The sequence below is a fragment of the Oculina patagonica genome, chromosome 1 (genome assembly GCF_052425735.1).
Source record: "Oculina patagonica isolate OP01 chromosome 1, crgOcupat, whole genome shotgun sequence".
Lineage (NCBI taxonomy): Eukaryota > Metazoa > Cnidaria > Anthozoa > Scleractinia > Oculinidae > Oculina > Oculina patagonica.
In genome coordinates, this window is record NC_135758.1 from 44,304,581 (window position 1) to 44,323,712 (window position 19,132).

The 19,132-nt window shown below is 38.1% G+C and overlaps 1 protein-coding gene across 1 annotated transcript in view; it reads right to left on the reverse strand.

The window, feature by feature from the left end:
- Positions 1 to 19,132, reverse strand: part of LOC144633161 (sushi, von Willebrand factor type A, EGF and pentraxin domain-containing protein 1-like) — a 41,770-nt gene that overhangs the window by 13,145 nt on the left and 9,493 nt on the right. The window contains exons 11-19 of the mRNA XM_078491965.1: positions 18,293 to 18,891; positions 17,166 to 17,360; positions 15,615 to 15,791; positions 12,451 to 12,624; positions 5,294 to 5,473; positions 5,011 to 5,190; positions 2,052 to 2,231; positions 505 to 684; positions 90 to 257 (exon numbers count right to left, since the gene is read on the reverse strand). Coding sequence (XP_078348091.1) covers positions 90 to 257; positions 505 to 684; positions 2,052 to 2,231; positions 5,011 to 5,190; positions 5,294 to 5,473; positions 12,451 to 12,624; positions 15,615 to 15,791; positions 17,166 to 17,360; positions 18,293 to 18,891 — 2,033 coding nt within the window. The remainder of the gene's footprint in view (positions 1 to 89; positions 258 to 504; positions 685 to 2,051; positions 2,232 to 5,010; positions 5,191 to 5,293; positions 5,474 to 12,450; positions 12,625 to 15,614; positions 15,792 to 17,165; positions 17,361 to 18,292; positions 18,892 to 19,132) is intronic.

A 19,132-nucleotide genomic window follows, 5' to 3' on the forward strand; every position in this document is an offset into this window, starting at 1 on the left:
TTTGCAGCCATATAATACGTTTTCGCTTAACAATATCAAATCGGCGATTTTTAGCTACCACAATTTGTATTTTATGTGCCATTAAGTACCATTGCATTGGGGTATGTCGTCTGACCATGTTCCATAGTCACAACTGATGGTTGCCTCTCCTTTCAGCTCAAAGTCGTCTTGACATTTAAAGGTCACTGATTTACCATGTCTAAAGTCGTCACCGATTCTGATTCCATTAGCTGGCACTCCGGGATCAGGACATGGAGCTGAAAGATACATTATAATATATTTAGTTTAATTCTTGCTTTTTATTATCCTTATTTTGTCGCGTTTGGAGAAACAAGCTCCACCTTGCTAATGCCCAAACCCTAGTCTTACTTTTCTTTGATTAATAAGAGCTTAATGGCTGAAAGGAAACTTTTTACCAGTTCGAAATCTTTCAAAATGACAAAGAACGCAAATTGTTTTACCGTCCGGCCTGATGTTACTCAAGGGCCGGCCAATTTAACCTACCCCAGCATCGTGGAAGAGGTGAACTCCAATCTTTCGTTTCTTCGCAGTAAATCTTACTTCTTCCTGACAGTGTGTAGTTATCTTTGCAAACAAATTCCACTGAACCACCATAGTTATAACCATTCCTCACATTAGTTTGTTTACCGTTAACTGGAGTACCTGGGTCCCCACAGCTTAAAACTGTGAAAAAATAGGTAACATCGAAAGAGGCCTAGTGTCAGTGGTATTGAGCAAAATAAACTCATTTTCATAGAAATAGATAAGTTTATCCGAGGACGTACATTTACTTACAAATACGTTATTTAGTGCTGATTTAAGTAAACTAGAACATATAGGCCACATTCGTTCCAGGTCCTAAGTATTACAACTATCGACCACATTCTAGACTGTCCACAGCCCTCTTTTTTTTTCGTGTTTTTTTTTTTCGATCGATGAGCGCGCGGTGAGAACAGCAAGAGAACTGGACGCCAGCCCAAAACGGAAGAACAAGGGGTTGGGGGCGGGGACCGCTCTATTTTTCTTTCGCCCGCTTCGCTCGCTTCCCGCCCCCTCCCCCCGCTCGCTCGCGCCTCGCGCTCGCTTCGTTTGCTTTTTTACATTGAAAAATAGAGAGGCTGTGGACAGTCTAACCAAATTCATATTAAGTTTATTTATCGTACACTGAGATTATCTTGTGAACTTAGACGCCAAATGAAGTCAATTTAACTGTAACTTTGATCACACAATACCCAGAATAATTACTACATCACGTGGCCTAGGACATCACATAACTCACTCAATAAATGTGCCTTTATTTCAGTACGAAAGCGTAGTGACTTTAGTGATTGTCAGGTGTGCTGCCTACAATTTATACATAACTTTTATCGATATTAACCTGTTTGGAGCTTAAAAAGATTAAATACGGAAGTAAAAGCCCGTTTTCATCAAGCGAGCATTCCTCGCCAACGTACATTGAAGAAGAGGGACCAAAAATGTAATCTTGCTACGGACACGCATTTTACTCTAAAGCTACTCAAAATTTTGCATTATTTTATAACAAGTGTGTAAAAAAATTATTCCATTCAATGGGAGATTACTGAGCCGATCCTCTCTTCTCCGCAGAGGCTCCTATGATCTGTGCACTTACTTTTTCTCTTTCCCCATTTACCAACCAGTACGAAAAATACAAGAGGCCTCTTGCAGAGGAGAGAGGCAATAATCATATCAGACCAAAATAATGAAATGACCACTTGTACAAACAGCAGCGAAGTAAGCCGGATCTTGGCGTAGATCAGGATCAGCAATATAAAGTAAAACGATAAACTAAATGCAAGGCTGATCGGACAGCTAAAAAGGCTAAATAAATTTTATTGCTAAATATTTTTTTTACTTAGCTGTCCGATCAGTCTTGCATTTAGTTTATAGTTTTACTAAACATATCATTCGTCAAACGGTGGAAGTTTTCTTCAAAAGAAGTTGCAAACTGCTCAAGGATAAAAGAAGGACTCCTTCTGCTATATGCAAATCTTGAGAAAAGCAACTATGTTTAAGTTCAAATTTATACTTACTTTTACACGATGTTGGAAATCCACTCCATAATCCGTCATTTTGACAAGCTCGGATCTCTGAGCCACTGATTTCGTAGCCTTTCTCCTTGCACTCAAATCTTACGACACCACCCACTCTTGTGTGAGTTTCCAAAACTTTTTCAGCCTTATCCGGAGTTGGTAGCACTCCACAATCAATCGCTTAAGGAGGTAAATGCGTAACAAACAAGAACAAGGTTTATAATATATAAGATCACAATATTGTCAAAATATTGTTTAAAAACTGTGTAGCGCAGTCTGTTGATCACATAATAAAGTTAGAGTTTCGTTTTTGCGCTAATTTTTGTAAATAAATCCAGACGTTTCGGCACTTCTGTCCCTTCATCAGTGGAAAATAGCCGTTGAAAGGGTATTTTCCACTGATGAAGGGAAACGTCTGGATTTATTTACAAAAATTAGCGCAAAAACGAAACTCTAACTTTATTATGTGATCAAGAACAAGGTTTGTCGTGTTAGAGGTTTTAACTCCCTATTACCTAACAGTCGTTTCTTTATTCAAAGAGTTACGCAAATATATTATTGTACGTTGTTTCTGCATACATTTGTTACTCTTCGCTTTTCAAAATACCGACAAAAATTGTTCAGTTGTTTGTTGCAAGAGAGATAAGACAAAGTTATAAACATGAGTCTAATGCCGTATGGCATAGGGATACAGATTGCGCGGTTTTCGTAAGCCGGTTAAAATTGGTTAGAGGTTTGTGTTCGGGAGTTTAATTTAAAATGCTTATAGCAAGCTAGGGGCATCGTGGATGATTATGGATGAAAACGAAACAGTCATAAATGTTATATGCTTCACAAAATTTAAAGTATGAACAGGAGTTGATGTTACTTCTTCCGTATTGTCCGTAAAAGCAGAAACGATTAAACATTTGGACAAGATTGCGTGACGATTTACAAAAAGCATGTTCATAACAACAAGGGTTGAAGAACTTCACATCGTTTTCTTTCAGATTTTTCACCATTTTGATGATGACTCTTGAAACAGATTTTGCAATAAAAGCACTTGAAATAGTGACTGTTACTCCATTGTACTGTAAGCACTTAGTGACAGATTTTCCTAAAAACGGGTGTAAATGCTCACGTCAATATAATGATGACCTTTCGAACGCTGGAAACTAGGCAATTATTATCGAGCTACCATACACAGGAGCGAAGACTGTTTATCATGATGTACAAATTTCGCGAATCATCACTTCCATATCAATGTAACCATTTTATGATTTTTCTAGCTGTAAGAAGAACTTAAGATCTCTGAGAGTCGTAAAAGCATGAAATTCGATTTCAGTGTATGGCAAAGGCCGGGGCAGTATAATACTGCAAAGCGGCTAAACAAACGCATTTTGATTTAGTCGCGTAACTTGATTTACATTTATCCATGTACATCTTTTATTTTTGAAGGTTTTTGTTTGCACTGTAAAGAAAAAATTGGTCAAAATTCGAATGACTTAAATACAAAATACGAGGTAAAGTTTTCTTTTTTTAAAACAAAATAAATATTTGGTCGCATTGGTCGCATTGTGTAAATAATCAAATATTTTTTCTCAAAGACGTCTTGCTTTTTAAGTGCTACCGACTGGAATTTTCGAGAAAAAAATTTCAAAACTCCTAATTTGCATTTCTTCATATTCAGTCAAAAGAAACCCTTTGGTGAACTATTTACGAAAATGACATTTAAAATTTTCAAAGGGTTTTTATATTTGAGAAAATCGGCAAAAGGTTAAAAGGCCCTTTTCGCGTCCCCGCGGCCATAAAATTTTGTCGAATTTTTGTGGGTATTCAAAACACTCGTACGGAAAGAAGGTTGAACGTATGAAATTTATCTTTGGCAGGTATGCGGGGCATCCAATATACTACACAGAAACCTAAAAATATTGCAAAACGATGCAATTAAACCGATCTTTTTTAAAGCCCGAAAATTGGTATTTTGAGCACTTTGGTTAACACTTGAAACAAGGGTAACTTTGGTGGCAAAAATCGTGTCCTGGTACATCGAAATTTGGAATAAAAAATAGATCGGCGTCAAGTACTGTTATGGTACTGTAACATATAAAAAATCCAGCCCGGGCAATTGAAAAACCACCCGTTGAGAGAAGTAAACGCATAGTGAATATTTCATGTATTGACTACAAAAATTGTCACGGTCACGCAACACTAGTAAACACATTTCGATCCTAAGTCATCACCTAGTCTTCGTCCATTGACTGGCACGCCAGGATCAGGACATGAAGCTAAAAAAGATACGCTATTTGTTCTTCGATCGTTAGTACTGCGATGTTAGGAAATCCATTAATTCAATTTTTTTTCCGTTTGTGACAAACCTTGCGATGCACTTGTATTTGTTCCAAGGAGCAAAAATGTAATCTAACGGCCATAAATTCAACTTATCAACTCCAAATTGAAAGAAAGAAAAATCATCTTGCTCGCTTCTAGCGATTGACACACTCTCAACGGGAGAATAAAAGGTAATTAAAACTGTTTTCCTTTCAATTCTTGTTCATCTTCTTTCGTATCATTGTCGATTTTACGTGTCGGGAATCCTCACGACCCCCGGCAAAGTTTTTTTCACGGTCAGGCATCGCTTTAGATAAATACTTGTTCGAGTTTGTTATGGTATAAAACAAATCGACCACATTTTTCCATGGTCTACACTCTTATAGACCATAGAAATGACGCCATAAAATGTCCAAAACTTTGAAGTGAAACCACTCGCCTAACGGCTCGTAGTTCCACTTGAGTTTTAAACATTTTCTGTTGTTATTTTTATGGTCTATAAGAGTGTAGACCATAGAAAGATGTGGTCGATTTTTTTAAATACCAGCCGACGAATCACAACAGACAGTCTCCATGGGGAAGTCTCCTTTATCCCTATTGATTAATATAAACTGATGTGATGTTAATAAGAAGAACACTTTAAACTTACCCCAGCATTTTGGAATAGGTGAACTCCAATTTTTTGTTTCTTGGCAGTAGATCGTGCTTTCCCCCTCTAACGTGTAGTTATCTTTACAAACAAATTCTACTGAGCCACCATAATAATAATCATCCTTGACATTGGCTTGTTTTCCATTAACAGGAGTACCAGGGTCCGCACAGCTCACGACTTTGAATAAAAAAGAAAGGCTACTTTTAAGACAAAGGTAACAAAACAAAACAACTTAAAAAGTTGAATGTGCCAACTTAGCAAATAATAAATACATACTTACTTCCACACGACGTTGGGATTCCACTCCAAAACCCATTATTTTGGCAAGTTCGAATCTTTGAGCCACGTATTTCGTAACCTTTCTCCTTGCACTCAAATCTGATGACGCCACCGACTCTTGTCGTTGTTACCAAAACTTTTTCTGCCTTTTCTGGAGTTGGCAACACGCCACAATCAATTGCTAATAAAAAAGAGCAATAAAATCGGAATTATACAATACAATACACTAAACTTTATTTCAATTCGGATTTCCAGAGAAGCAATTAAATGCTAATTTCTCCGAATAAAAACAAAAACAACAAGAAAAAAAGAAATAAGAAAGATATGCTAAAACTATTTACATCAATAATAATAATAATAATACTAATAATAATAATACTACTAATAATAATAATAATAATAATAATAATAACAATAATAATAATAATAATAATAATAATTAAAAACTATATACATAAAACTAAAGTTATACAATTATTTAAAAAATTAAAATAAATAACAATATTTCCTAAGGATAAAGTGGTAATGAATGGATGAAAAAGTTCCCCTTAGGGCTTTTTCCTATATGATCACCCCGATCGTTTCAATCGCATCGTTCGTTTCGAATACTGAGACGTTCGTAGGCGATCAGGGGTTGTCATAAGATCGTACCGATCGTTTGGTATGAAAAACAATCATTTCAGCCCTAGATCCAACACAATGGCAGCCTTCAAAGAATCTATTTTTTTTAAAACAAGAACATTGAGAAGCTTGAGAAACTTAAAATCGGGCGCTTTGCCTTGAAAGGCAGGGTTCAGTACAGCAGAAACCACGAAGCAGTTACTTAAGTAGCACTCAGTCCGACTGTGTTTGTGTAAGTCACAGGGCTTGCATGAGCTGTATTAGTGTGCATAATATAATATCTAGAACGTTGTCGAGATTGCATTATTACTTAATGACATGATGGTTTCAATTTATAAATGTATTTCACACAATACAAATAAACGATTGAAGTAGACGACTAGAAAATGTAAAGTTTTAAGACTTAGCAAAGTGCAGTGTATTGGTAATACTGTAAGGTGCGGTTTCACCTGAAGGTCGTGTGCTTTTCGGTATTTTCCAGGCATTGCACTTTAATGGGACAGTACTACAACTGTTTACCGGGGAACTACTATTGTCAAGAAAATGATCGCAACTTGTTGATGAATGATTGAACATTTGTTTCATACCATTACTGTAATAGCAATTGATGAAGGCTTTTAGTCCTGAACTAAGGACTGGGAAATACTGAAACCCATTATCAGCCACCTTAAACGGAAATATCTTGTTGGTGTTTCAAGGAATCCAAGGAAACTTCACTCATCCCATGTATCTATGTATTGTGGTATTTTGTAATTTTTTGTTTGATTTTTGGGAATGTTTGGCAGGTGATAGTGTTTTTAAAAGAATTAGTAAAATTTAGACAACTAAGAAATATTGAAAATTTAATGTGAATTTAACATTGGAATTTGAAGTTAGAAATGGCAGACGGACACCAAACAGTCCCGTGACATCCTGGAGTGTTTTTGCATGGGGGTCAACTGTGTGATGATGTTTCCATTTTTTTCTTCAATCCCCACTGATAAAGAACTGTTGTTGGTGTTATGTTGGTGTTATCACATGTCAAGCCTTTAACAAGGTATGAAAGAACACAAGGATTTAAATTATTCTGGTGCTCAATTTTTGCGTAACTAAAATTAATGTTACTCAAATTCCTGATGGATTCTGTCTTAAACTGTTACGAGCTTAGTATTTCCAAATTATTGCATGTCAATGTAAGGCAAGACAAGACATGCCTTGGTTCTTATGTAATTCTCTTAAAAACATATAAGATATTGACTATAATTTTGTCTGTGCTATAGCAATTCACAGTGGGGTGGTCTTGATGTGTCTTTAACTTGTGGACTGGACTGGACTAGTAAAACGCGGACTAGTAAAACGCGGAATAGTAAAACGCGGACTAGTAAAACGCGGACTTGTAAAACGCCTCTAGACACTTTCTTGGCCACAATCATCTTACGGCTCTCTTCAATACATAATGTCTCAAAAAAACAGTAACCTCAGAAAGAAGTCAAAAGCAAATAAGGTCGAAAGACCGAATTTGAACATATAACGGCAAATGTTCTAATGTCACGAACGTAGGAGTCGTGTAGGCCCGTCACCTTTATTTACCACATACTGCCCCCAAATTAAAACAGTACCCTCAGAAAGAAGTCAGAAGCAAATAAGGTCGAAAGACCGAAATTAAACATTTAACGGCAAATATTCTAATGTCACGAACGTAGAAGTCGTGTAGGCCCGTCACCTTTATTTACCATTGACTGTTGATTTCTGGACGGGCCCCGTTCTACCTCGTGCGAGCAATACAAACGACTGCACTCAACAGACGTCAAGTAGTGGAAAGAAAGAAACATATGCACACAACTCATAGCATCAATCCCGTTGTTTTAGTAGGGGTTTGCAGAACGAACATGTGCTATACTGCAAAAACATCTCCACGCTAAAACAGACCATAGAGTGCTCAAAAAAGCTAGAAATATGCCGTCGAAGAAACACACAAGAGCTTCAAACACAAATTGTTTCGCTCGCTAAACCGTTTAGTTTTATCCGATTTACAAGCGGTTGTTTTACAAGTCCGCGTTCTACAAGTCCGTGCTTAACAAGCCCTCGTTTTACAAGTCCGCGTTTTACTAGTCCGCGTTTTACAAGTCCGCGTTTTACTAGTCCGCGTTTTACTAGTCCGCCTCTTACAAGTCTGCGTTTTACCTGAGTCCGCGTTTTACAAGTCCGCGTTTTACAAGTCCGCGTTTTACTAGTCCGCGTTATACTAGTCCGCGTTTTACAAGTCCGCGTTTTACTAGTCCGCGTTATACTAGTCCGCGTCTTACAAGTCCGCGTTTTACTAGTCCAGTCCAGTCCTCGAAATACAGTATGCCAAAACTCCCCGTCCTCTAAAGATAAGTCCTTGACGGTTCTTGTCGTTTTTCGGTGCCTATTCATCTTCGGCATCTTTCTCATCCACCTCTCGTTCTGTCCTGTGTCTGTCATCACACGAAAGAAAAGCTGATTCTCAAAAAATCTGCCACAAAAGGAAATTGACAAAAACAATATGAAAACCATATATCGAAAGTTTCTTATTCTAAAATTTTATCATACGTCTTAATTCAGAGCTACAAAGAAGTTCCTCCTTTTGAGTTATTGATACTGTTCTTACAGTACCTCTTTCCACTAGCGAAATTTTACAAAATTCCTTCGCGGCGAAAAGGTAGCGCGAATCCAGAACAGACTCCAATCGAGAGTGGGTTAATTCTAGATTACTATTAATTAACTATTGCAACATTCATTTTTAAAATAGTTTCCCAAGCCGACTAAGCTAACTAAACGTCGAGTGTATCTTTCAGTAAACAAAACATGCCGTTATGACGCCGGAAATCCAGCTCACGCATACTATACCCCGTGACTCACGCAAACCTCCGACTTACGTGCTACTACAGTCATTCCTTTCTAAACATTTTTTTTGACCACCACCGTACCTTTCTACCCAAAAAACTCATGAAACCGCCCGGTTTTAACCTGTTTTAACCATTCAAAAATTAGAGCGTTCGAAACTAAATAGGATCTGTAATCACAAACAACATACAGCCGTTTACCAGCACTCTTAAAAACTCCTGAAACCCTTCAAAATCAGGCAAAATAAATCTTTGAAATAACCTTTATCAATGTTTCTTATTTTTTAGTCAGTTCTATAAAATGCCTTTCATACACTACTGTCAAACAAAAATTTCAATTTCCTCAAAGTTTCAAGACAAAAGAATAACAAATATTTCGTGCACAATGTAATTTGATTAAGCCAATATTATCACGTCTAAAAATACTTCAAGCAATTCAGTGAAAACCCGTTTTTTTTCGTATCAACGAAAACCACTTTCGAATAATCAATACATGAAAATAACAATAAGATCAAAAGGAAGAAAGGAACCTTTCTAATTATTTGAAGACTTTCAAAGCCGTGATATTATATGCATCCAATCCGCGTTAAAATTTAATTACAACAAAATCCAAGTTCTCATTTTGAAGTCCATTTTTTTCAGTTGATACCTTTATCCAACTTGTGAAAAATTCCATTCAAGTTCCTATTAATACTGTACATTCCCAATGTTTTGCTCAGGTCTTCAGAAGCGTCTTACTAACCAAATCTAAAATAATTCCAAAACATGCTGTACAAACATTCTACTCTTTGTGACAAACGACTTGACGACCAATTGTTCAGAAATGAAAATCGACACAGTTCTTGCTAAATAAAAAAAAAGTTTTACGGCGGAGTCAGGCTCAAAAAATATACCGCAAGATCACACCCCCATTCATAGTCAGAAACCAGCAAACCATCTAGTTTGCTAAAAAAAACACTGCGTGACATCAATGACGTTACCTTTTTCATTTACAAAAATAACTTTAACTTGTCAAAGTAAGTGCAATTTCACAATGGTGAATATCAGTACAGTATGGGGCCCAGTTCTCGGCCGGGTCCAGTTCTCGGCCACTTTGTGTTTAACACGTTTTTTCACACTCCAGTTGAATTAAAAGAAAAAGGTATTTCCTTCAAACGATAGACTGATTCATGTGCTTTAAGTATCTTGAGTTTGATCGTTCAATTCGATATAGAAAGCTCACACGTCGAGTTTACGCGGAGGTAGGTGAATTTGCATTCCCGAAAAATTTGTTTGTTTACGGCTCCTTAAAATTCATGGATGTAGTTAAATTCGTATTTTATCCAAAAGCCCCCACCATACGAGCTAATTTTTGGCATGTGAAACGTAGAATAATTCAGCTTTCTGCTTTAGTTAACTTTTCGTTGAACCGTTGTATTTTTTGGTCTTAATTTACTTCGAAATTTTTTCTTGCGACGTTTGCGTATTTGCCAGTTCTCGGCCACCCTGCTCGCTATCACAGCTTAGCGCTTGGTTTTTAATATAATTTCATCTGCTGCTGCCAGAATGAAAGAAATAAATGTTTTAAAAATAAAGTTCAATCTTATCTCTAAGTTTTGAGCTGACTCTTGTCTTGTCTATTATTTCTACAACACCTAAATCTTTCAAGACCTTTTCACTGCAAAATAAACCATCTAAATGCACGGGTCACACAATGCGGTTTTGCCAGAACCTGCACATAGGCAACTAGGCGCGTTAAAATCCTTCTTTTCTTAAGTAAAACAAAGCCTCATAAAAATAATTTGGGATCGATATAACATAAATAGGTTTACAGAGTGATTTTATGACTGTGAAAATTAATTGAGCATTTTTTTTTACAGATAATTACGCACAAGCTTTTTAGTGGCCGAGAACTGGGCCAAGGTGGCCGAGAACTGGGCCCACAAATGGAGCTTTTATTTTTATTATTGCTCGGGCAAATTAATTTTTGACCGGTCGATAGCTTTACACCAAAAAGCTGAATAATGTAGCTAGCTCTGGGAGAAATTTCAAGTTCCTGCGGTTCTTCTGAGGTAAGTTTACGTCAAAAGTGGCCGAGAACTGGGCCCCATACTGTACTTTGCCCCGTAAGCTTTTTTCTCTGTCCTTCCGCCGAAGCAAAAAAACACAACCTGATTACACATTAACCCAAAAGTCGACCAAGTGTGCCTGCAACGATTTCCTGTCAAAACTAAAATGAAAACCATTGCGGTATGCGTCACCCGTAGCGGTTTTGTAGCAACCCCAAGCTATCCCCGTCTTTTTGGCCGACAGAAGACTACGCTCTTGGACGACCAAAGGGTAAACTATAAATCGGCCACGCCCGATTAAAAAGAAGGTTTTGGAACGTACAATACTTTTGGGCAAGCGCTAGTACCTGTGCAAGAGCAAGAGCTTGCGCATGAGCAGGGCGATAGAGAATTTCACTTTTTCAATTTGCTGATCATGGTGTTGTTCTCAGAAACAATACTGCATAGTTCCGAACTGTTCTGGGTAATTTTGATGCAACATGGGGTATTTACGATCGCTTGGATCGTCCTACTGCGTGTAAGTAGTTCTCATATAATCGTTCGCGATTGCCGCGGTCTGCGACCGATCTCCCGAAAAGAACATTTGGATATGGTTAAACTAACGGCAAAATCTCAACAAGAGTCAAGTTCTACCGACACAAGGGTTTAAAGTCATACCTCGGATCTCCATCGATCATAACATCTTTCTTGGCGTTTTATTCAATTACAGAATTACTCGGTTAGGAATCGAAACTAGCCCCCCGCAAACAACAACAGACCTGTTTGTTTGACGTTGCCACGATAACGTCATAATAACAAGCATGTCTGGGCAAAAATCGTCATTTTTAACATTTTTCTTTATTTTTTCCAGCTTTTTGAAAAAGAATTGAACTATTTGTTTATTTTTGCATTCCATAATCATTCTGGCTTGATTTTGCATCAATTGCCGTGATTTTGTGACTTTTTAAGAAAATGATGAAATCCAAGATGGCAGATCCAAGATGGCGGCCCATATGACGTCACAGCCAACAAAAATTATGTCATCTTGAAGGGCTTTCTACTTAATGTAAAAAAATTTCGCTTCGCCTTAATGGAACGAAAACTCCGGGGAGGGGTTCCATCCCCCCCTTGAACGATGGTGGGGGTATGAATTTGCTTCTACGTCCGAGGGTTAAACTGGCAGGCTACAAGATAAGCTTACATTTGTAATTTTTGCGTGTCGCTAAAGCTCATGTTGTGTTGCCATGACTACCAAGCTTATTGTAAATTAACCAAAAAAATAGAATTCCGCTCGATTTCAGACAATTCATTCATTTTCACTTGGAAAAATTCGCACATTTAACATTTAAGTATCAAAGTTTTAACAGAGGAAATTTTACTTTTTCGTGTCTTTATGTTTTGACTTAATGTCCTAGGATGTTTAAAAATTCTTTTGTTAACTTTCTGATATTTTGTAACTAGCAGGTTTATTGCTTTCTAAAGTATAACCTTGTTATCTTTCCTATTCAAATAACAATAATAATAACGACAACAAAAACAGTAACAGTAACAAAAAATAATAACAATAACTGCGCTAATAACGAGTACGAGAACAAAAACGATACAACAACATATATTTTTCAATTTTCAGAAGTTATATTGGTTTTAGTTCAAGGCAGACTTACGTTCACAGGTTGGCATTTTTCCACCCCATCTCTGATTCGCTTGGCATTGACGGTATTTGTCTCCGACTAGCTTGTAGCCATTGTTACATTCAAAATAAACTTTACTTTTGAATGTAAAGATGTAGGACTTCAGTTTGCCGTTTAGAAGGTTGCCCGGGTTACCAAAACTTTTTGCTGAGATAACACAAAACATACAGTAATTCAATCAATCAATCAATCAATCAATCAATCAAACAATCAATCAATCAATCTATTGATCGATCGAGCGATCGATTAGTCAATCAGTCAGCCAGTCAGTCAGCCATTCAGTTAGTCAGACAGTCTATTGCCGAGGTGAAAATCACATATTGCCGAGTCCAACAACAGAACTGCAAAAGGTCCAAATGTAACTACAAATTATCTAAAGTATAACACGAAAATGTCCAAAATCGTTCGTAAACCACGTTTTCTAAAACGTCACCAGTTGAGCAGGTAACCAGGCCTTTCTTCCGGTAACCTGGCCTTTTTACTCTTCCCCAGTTCATCGCGGTAAGTCCGCGACACTCCCCCAGGAGAAAGTTCCGATTTCCGAGGAAAGGAGATTCTGCATCAGTTGCCTTGCTTGGGTAGTTGCTGCTCGGGTGGGACGCATAGTGGTGGAGGAAATGTCTGACGTTTACTTTCTTCAGTTGGCAGTCGACCAGAGAGAATCCAACCCAGATGAGATCCAAGCAAGTACAGTCCAGGTCTCACTTTCTTCCTTTCTGGCAAAACCAAATCACTGTAGTAGTCATTTCCAATCGGCAATTCCACACTTGATACCTCTAGTTCATTTGGGAGAGTTTTAGCAAGTTCATGTCCCCTTACAAGGGGGTCAAACTGCCCAGAATTGACAGGTGCCCTCTGAATCATTCCAGTAATGTTTGGAACCACATTTGCTTGAATGTTCATTGTCTCTTCATTCTTTAATTTCAAATCAAGTTCAACCAGTGTAGTTTTAAGTTCCTTGGGCTTCGTGGAGCCAAACGAGATGACAGTTAGGATTTCAGAATTGCTGGGCTTCAGTTGAAGTTTATTTACTAAATCTTCACTTATGTAGGTTCTCTGGCTTCCACAATCTAGCAAAAGTCGCGTAGGCAGTCTACATAAGTACCTGTTCGCCAGAAAACAATAACGAACTTTCAGTTTTATTTTCCTCATTAGAAGAAAACCTTCTTGGGCAAAGACTTCTGTGGTGATTTTTAACTCTTTTACAGTGGAAACATGGTTTGCTAACCTTGCATAGTTTCAGTAAATGATTTGGCTTTAAACAGATGAAACAGTTTCCTTTGATTTTTGCCCTTCTTGACTCAACAGTTTGATACGTTTTACACTGGTCACTCCAGTGATCCTGTCTTTGGCAGTAAAAACAGCCTAATGTTTGAGCTTTAGTGGAAGATACTGCATTTCCAGAAAGTAAGGCACCAGTAGCTGTAACTCCAGACCATCTTGGAGATACTAATTTCTGTCCATGAGACTTCAATGTGGTCTCTTTACCTTCAGGGCTCTGAATCAATAGAGTTTGACGCTCACCAACCTCTTGAGCACAAACATAACGCTTGAAAGCCTTTCGGATGCTTTCCACTGTCCATTTCTCCTCCATATCTTTGTACTCTTCCATCCGGGATACCACTTCCTTTGGCAGCTTTGATTTAATGAGACAAACAAAATGTGGCTGTTCCACATTCTCACCAAGGGCTTTAAGAGAACGAAGATGATTCTCAATCGTGTCATAGGTTTCACGGAGTTTAGCAGTGAAAGGTGAAGAGACAGGAAGATCCATCAACGCTGAGTAGTGAGCATCCATCCTGAGATCTTGTCTTCCAAATCTCTCATGAAGTAAATTTATCGCCACTTCATAGTTGGAGTTAGTTAGCTCCAACCCAGAGATAACTGCACTTGCAGCTCCTTCCAATTCAACTTTCAAATAGTTGAATTTGTCCACAGGTTGAAGATTTGGATTTTTGTGAATGGAGGCGTCAAATGAATCCCAAAATTCCTTCCACTTCAGAACATCACCCCTGAATTTTTGAAGTTCCAGTTTGGGAAGCTTGATAGTGAGAGTGTGACGAGTAATAGTAGTGCCAAATTGTTTTTCCAATTCAAGACGTTTTTGTTCCATTTCTGCTTTCATCTTAAGTTCTGTATCTGTAGCCGCTCTTTTGAGCTCCATTTCCTGCTCAGTTTGAACCATCTTTCTCTTAGCCTCCAATTCCACTTCCAATTTCTTTAGTTCATGTTAACGCTGATGTCTATTTCACTCTATTCCAGTTTCATCTTTTCCATTTGAATCTCTTTCTTTTGGTTAAGTTTTGCCAGTTGAAGATCCTTCTCCTGTTGAAGTTTTTCCATTTGAAGTTCTCTTTGATGAGCTCTTTCCTTCCCTCTTCCCTCCTTTTCAGTTGTCTGATGTTTTCGTTTGGCAATATTAATCAGAAGTGTTTTAAGATCGCAAATAGCTTCGTCTCCATCAAGTGCGAGAACACTGAACCCTTCAATTTCACTTTCCAGTCACTGGCTTTTAGCTTCGTCCTCTTTGGATGCCTCTTGTAGCTGTTCCAGTAAATCTTTATAAGTTTCGACATTTCTCTCCAACTTGAGGAGTAATTGGTTGGCTTTGTACTCGGTTTTATCCAGAGAAACATCTTGTTGAAGGTAGGTTTCAACCTGGTCGATTCGATCGTTCAGTCGCTTCTTTGTCGGGCCCAAACGCTGACGAATACATCCACTCATTTTCCACGTTTGAAAGGTTTTATAACCTTGCTCTGCTACCACATATTGCCGAGGTGAAAATCACATATTGCCGAGTCCAACAACAGAACTGCAAAAGGTCCAAATGTAACTACAAATTATCTAATGTATAACACGAAAATGTCCAAAATCGTTCGTAAACCACGTTTTCTAAAAAGTCACAAGTTGAGCAGGTAACCAGGCCTTTCTTCCGGTAAACTGGCCTTTTTACTCTTCCCCAGTTCCTCGCGGTAAGTCCACGACACAGTCAGTCAGTCAGTCAGTCAGTCAGTCAATCAGTCAATCAATCAATCGATCAATATATAAATGTGTACTATCTACACGTACCACTCTAACCCTGTCTCTTTTCTCTGCAAGGTAGTAAAGTAACGTTGATATCATGTCAATTTACTTACGCTCACAGATCGGCATCCTTCCACTCCACGTCTGATTTGCTTGGCATTGAAGGTATTTGTCTCCGGTCAGCTGGTAGCCATTGTTACATTCAAAATAAACTCTACTTTTGAACGTAAAGATGTAAGATATCATCCTGCCGTTCTCAGGGGGAAGTCCTGGGTGAGCACAACTTTTTGCTGAAAAACGAGTGAAAAGAGAATTCATGCTCTTGATTTCAACGGAGCGTCTCGGTCTCTGTCTCTGCGTTTTGGTCTGCCTGCAGCTGCCGTCTGTATGTCTGTCTGTCTCAGCAGTTACAACAAGAAAAACGCGCAGTAGGAAATTTATTTTTTTTAATAGGGATTTAAAACATATTCATGGCAACTAAGAAACAGCCGATCTATCGTTTCAAATTATCGATCCACAATTATATCACTGTTAAATAATTAATCTGTAATTATAGGTATAAAGTCTACTTTTAAAGACCTTTGAGCGCAAAACTTGCTGTTGCGGAGAATCACAATAGAGCACTGTTTTAAGTGACTTTAAGCACAAGAAAGTGTATTTCATTTTTGAGTTATTTTTTCCTAAAAATACCTCTAAGCGGTGATGGACTGTCTATGAGTGAATGAAGGATGTTTGTTTGTCACGGCAATCAGGTTTAAGGTACTATTTTAGCCAATCACAAAAGGGTGATATATATAATAAAGGGGAATTAATCTGGCACAGTTGTAGCAAGCGATTTTGTTCTATGATTTTAGATTTGTTGGAGGTGGAATTGGTGAGTTGTGAATTAAACCTGGATTAGAAAAGTATTTTCGTAACGCTCGCCTGCTTACAACGCACGTGCCGTCAGCAAAGTTACAGGCCCAACAATTCAATAAAAAGGCCTTATTCGTATTCTCGGTATTGGACTGGAACTAGCATGCAATGGAGGATAATGCGGGTAATCTTTTCAAATGCAAATGAAGCTCTTTTTAATGATATTCCCCCGCATTAGCCTCCATTGCAAACTAGTTCCAGTCCAAAACCGAGAAAACGAATATTTTTATTCGAGCGTTTATTTTTGACCGGGCTTGTTTGGTTAAAATAGCATAAAGCATTTATACAAAGCAGATTTGAAGAATAATGTAGTAGTCATTATGATGTTAATACTGAGGGTATATTTGCAGAGGGTCGTAAGAAAGATAAGAAACCTTCTTCAGAGTGTGTCGTGGCCTCTTGTTTGAAACAAGCTTTTAACAGTTTGTGACAAGGAAACCTCCCAAATATTGCTTGAGACTCCCTGAGAAATAGCTGTCGGGCAAGTGGCGTTTATGTTTATTGTTAGAACGACGAGGAACCATTATTGTACCGGCAATAAAGCACCCTGATTGGCTGATTATAGTTATTGACTCTATTAGCTGTCTTTTATAATGAATAAAGCCTGGTTCGTAAGGGGCTGCGTAGTCAGTGAGCCACCTACGCACACAAATAGCTCAACCCATGACATAAACCATCCCAACAGCGCAATCACTCAGTCTCACCCCAAGCCAGCCCATCAAAGGCGCTCATTTTAGGCAGGTACTCACGTATGCATTTTGGTTTGTCTAGATTCCATTTTCCTGGCTTGATGCAAGTGAGAAATTTGTACCCCTTCACCCTGAAACCTTGGAAGCAGTCGTATCTAGCTCTATCTCCTACTACCAGGTAATTTCCGTTGTGATTTCGACGATAAATTTGTTTTTTCCCATTGCCGATGTCTCCAGGGTCCTCGCAGATGTTTTCTTAAAAAGAACAATAACATATTTTTCTGTTATATAGCTGCCAGAGGAACATTAATTTGCATAAGTCGAACGAAGTCAAAGTGAAAAAATTTGGACTGCTTTCCTTCCTTATTGCTTTGTCATTTGCTTAGCTTAGCTTTTTCAGAGCTTTTCAGGGGTCCTTCTTTACTACAGATCTAGAGCAGTTCCTAAGGAATTGCTCAAGATGGTTTTTGGTGGCAAGCTATTTTTGAGTGTTTGGCAATGCTTCACGGTGAATTTTTGGTGGAGAGGACAACTGCATTGAGAAAATTGATATTGCGCGCGCGAAACTAGTGCCAGTCCCAAACCGCGAGCTAGAATTTAAAATCCCTAAAACTTTTGAGAGAAAGGTAAAGTTCCGATTTTTTCAAAGAATTAGAGATAACAGATCCTTCTTTGTAATCCTTCGTATGAAATTACTATTTTAATGTAAGAATGGGACGCTACTGGAGAAAGTCTGAAAATACAAGTCTTTATTACGACACTTGAACTTAATAACAATGCGAATTTCCTAAAAACCATACAAAGCATTAGGCACGTGGACATTCTTTATTTGTTGGCATTGATTTTAATTTTCAGATCTATAAGCCCTTTCAGTTTAAGGGTTTTTCCTATTCCGGTCACGTAACTTGTCAAGTATGGCCGTGATTTAAAACTATTGAAAGACTCGTCAAAAAGACAAAGTTGTGAAAAAATCTTGTCTTTAGGAGGTACGGTTTTCAAAAAAATTACCGTCGGAAATCTGTCTTAGTTAAGAAGGACCCCCCCCCCCTCCTTAAATTCCCGTTGAAGGTATGAACTACCTGAAACGTCACTGATGGTTAAAAAAAGAAAAAAAGACAAGACTTCATCTAAAATACTCAGTTTTCAAAGCCTCAGTAAACTTCATTGCTTTATTGTTTATAACTTACTGTCTTCTATTTCCATAGTATTCTTAATCCAGTCAAGGAATGGATATACCCTGGTGTAATATCCATACTGATCTTTTTGGGCGCACCCATTTCCCCAACTGACAACACCAATGGCGACCCATTTAGAACCACTGCCTCTTCGAACAAAAGCTCCCCCGCTATCTCCTAAACAGGCGTCGCTATTTCCTTTCCCTTCTCCAGCACAAAACTCTGTCGTTGCGTTGAAATGGATACCTGATCTGTTTAAACACAGCTGGTTACTTTGAATTGTGAAGGTAGCGTGACGAAGGACGTTGGATATCTCATTCAAACTGGGACGTTCGTAATTCTCTAACGGTCGTGTTATTCCCCATCCTGCCACTATACCTTTCTCTGCAGGAGTTGCCGGATCTCCTTCGTCCTTTTTTGGAAGACAAACTGTTCGAACAAACTCGTTAATTTGGACTTCTTGGCTGAGTTTGACGAGAGCTATGTCACCATCAAAAGAACGGAGACTCTTGTTTCTAAATTGATGATGCACAAAGATCTTTTCCGGAACGATTTCTTGTTGGGAAGTCTCGTTTATAGACAGGTTGTGGTCACCAACTTTAATACGGTAACTGAAAGATGTGAAACGAGTAATTTAATCGAGCAATACGTGTCTACATAAGTATTTCCATAGCCATAATTCTATGCTGAACAAGAAATTATGACATTGACAATTTTACAAATAATATTATTTTATTTATACACAATTAGGTGAAGTATGCGTCAGGCCAGGGTTGCATCAATACAGTACACCTGGTCAGTTAGAGAGGCGCACTGCAAGAGTGAAGTGTTTTATTCTTTTAAGAACGAAAC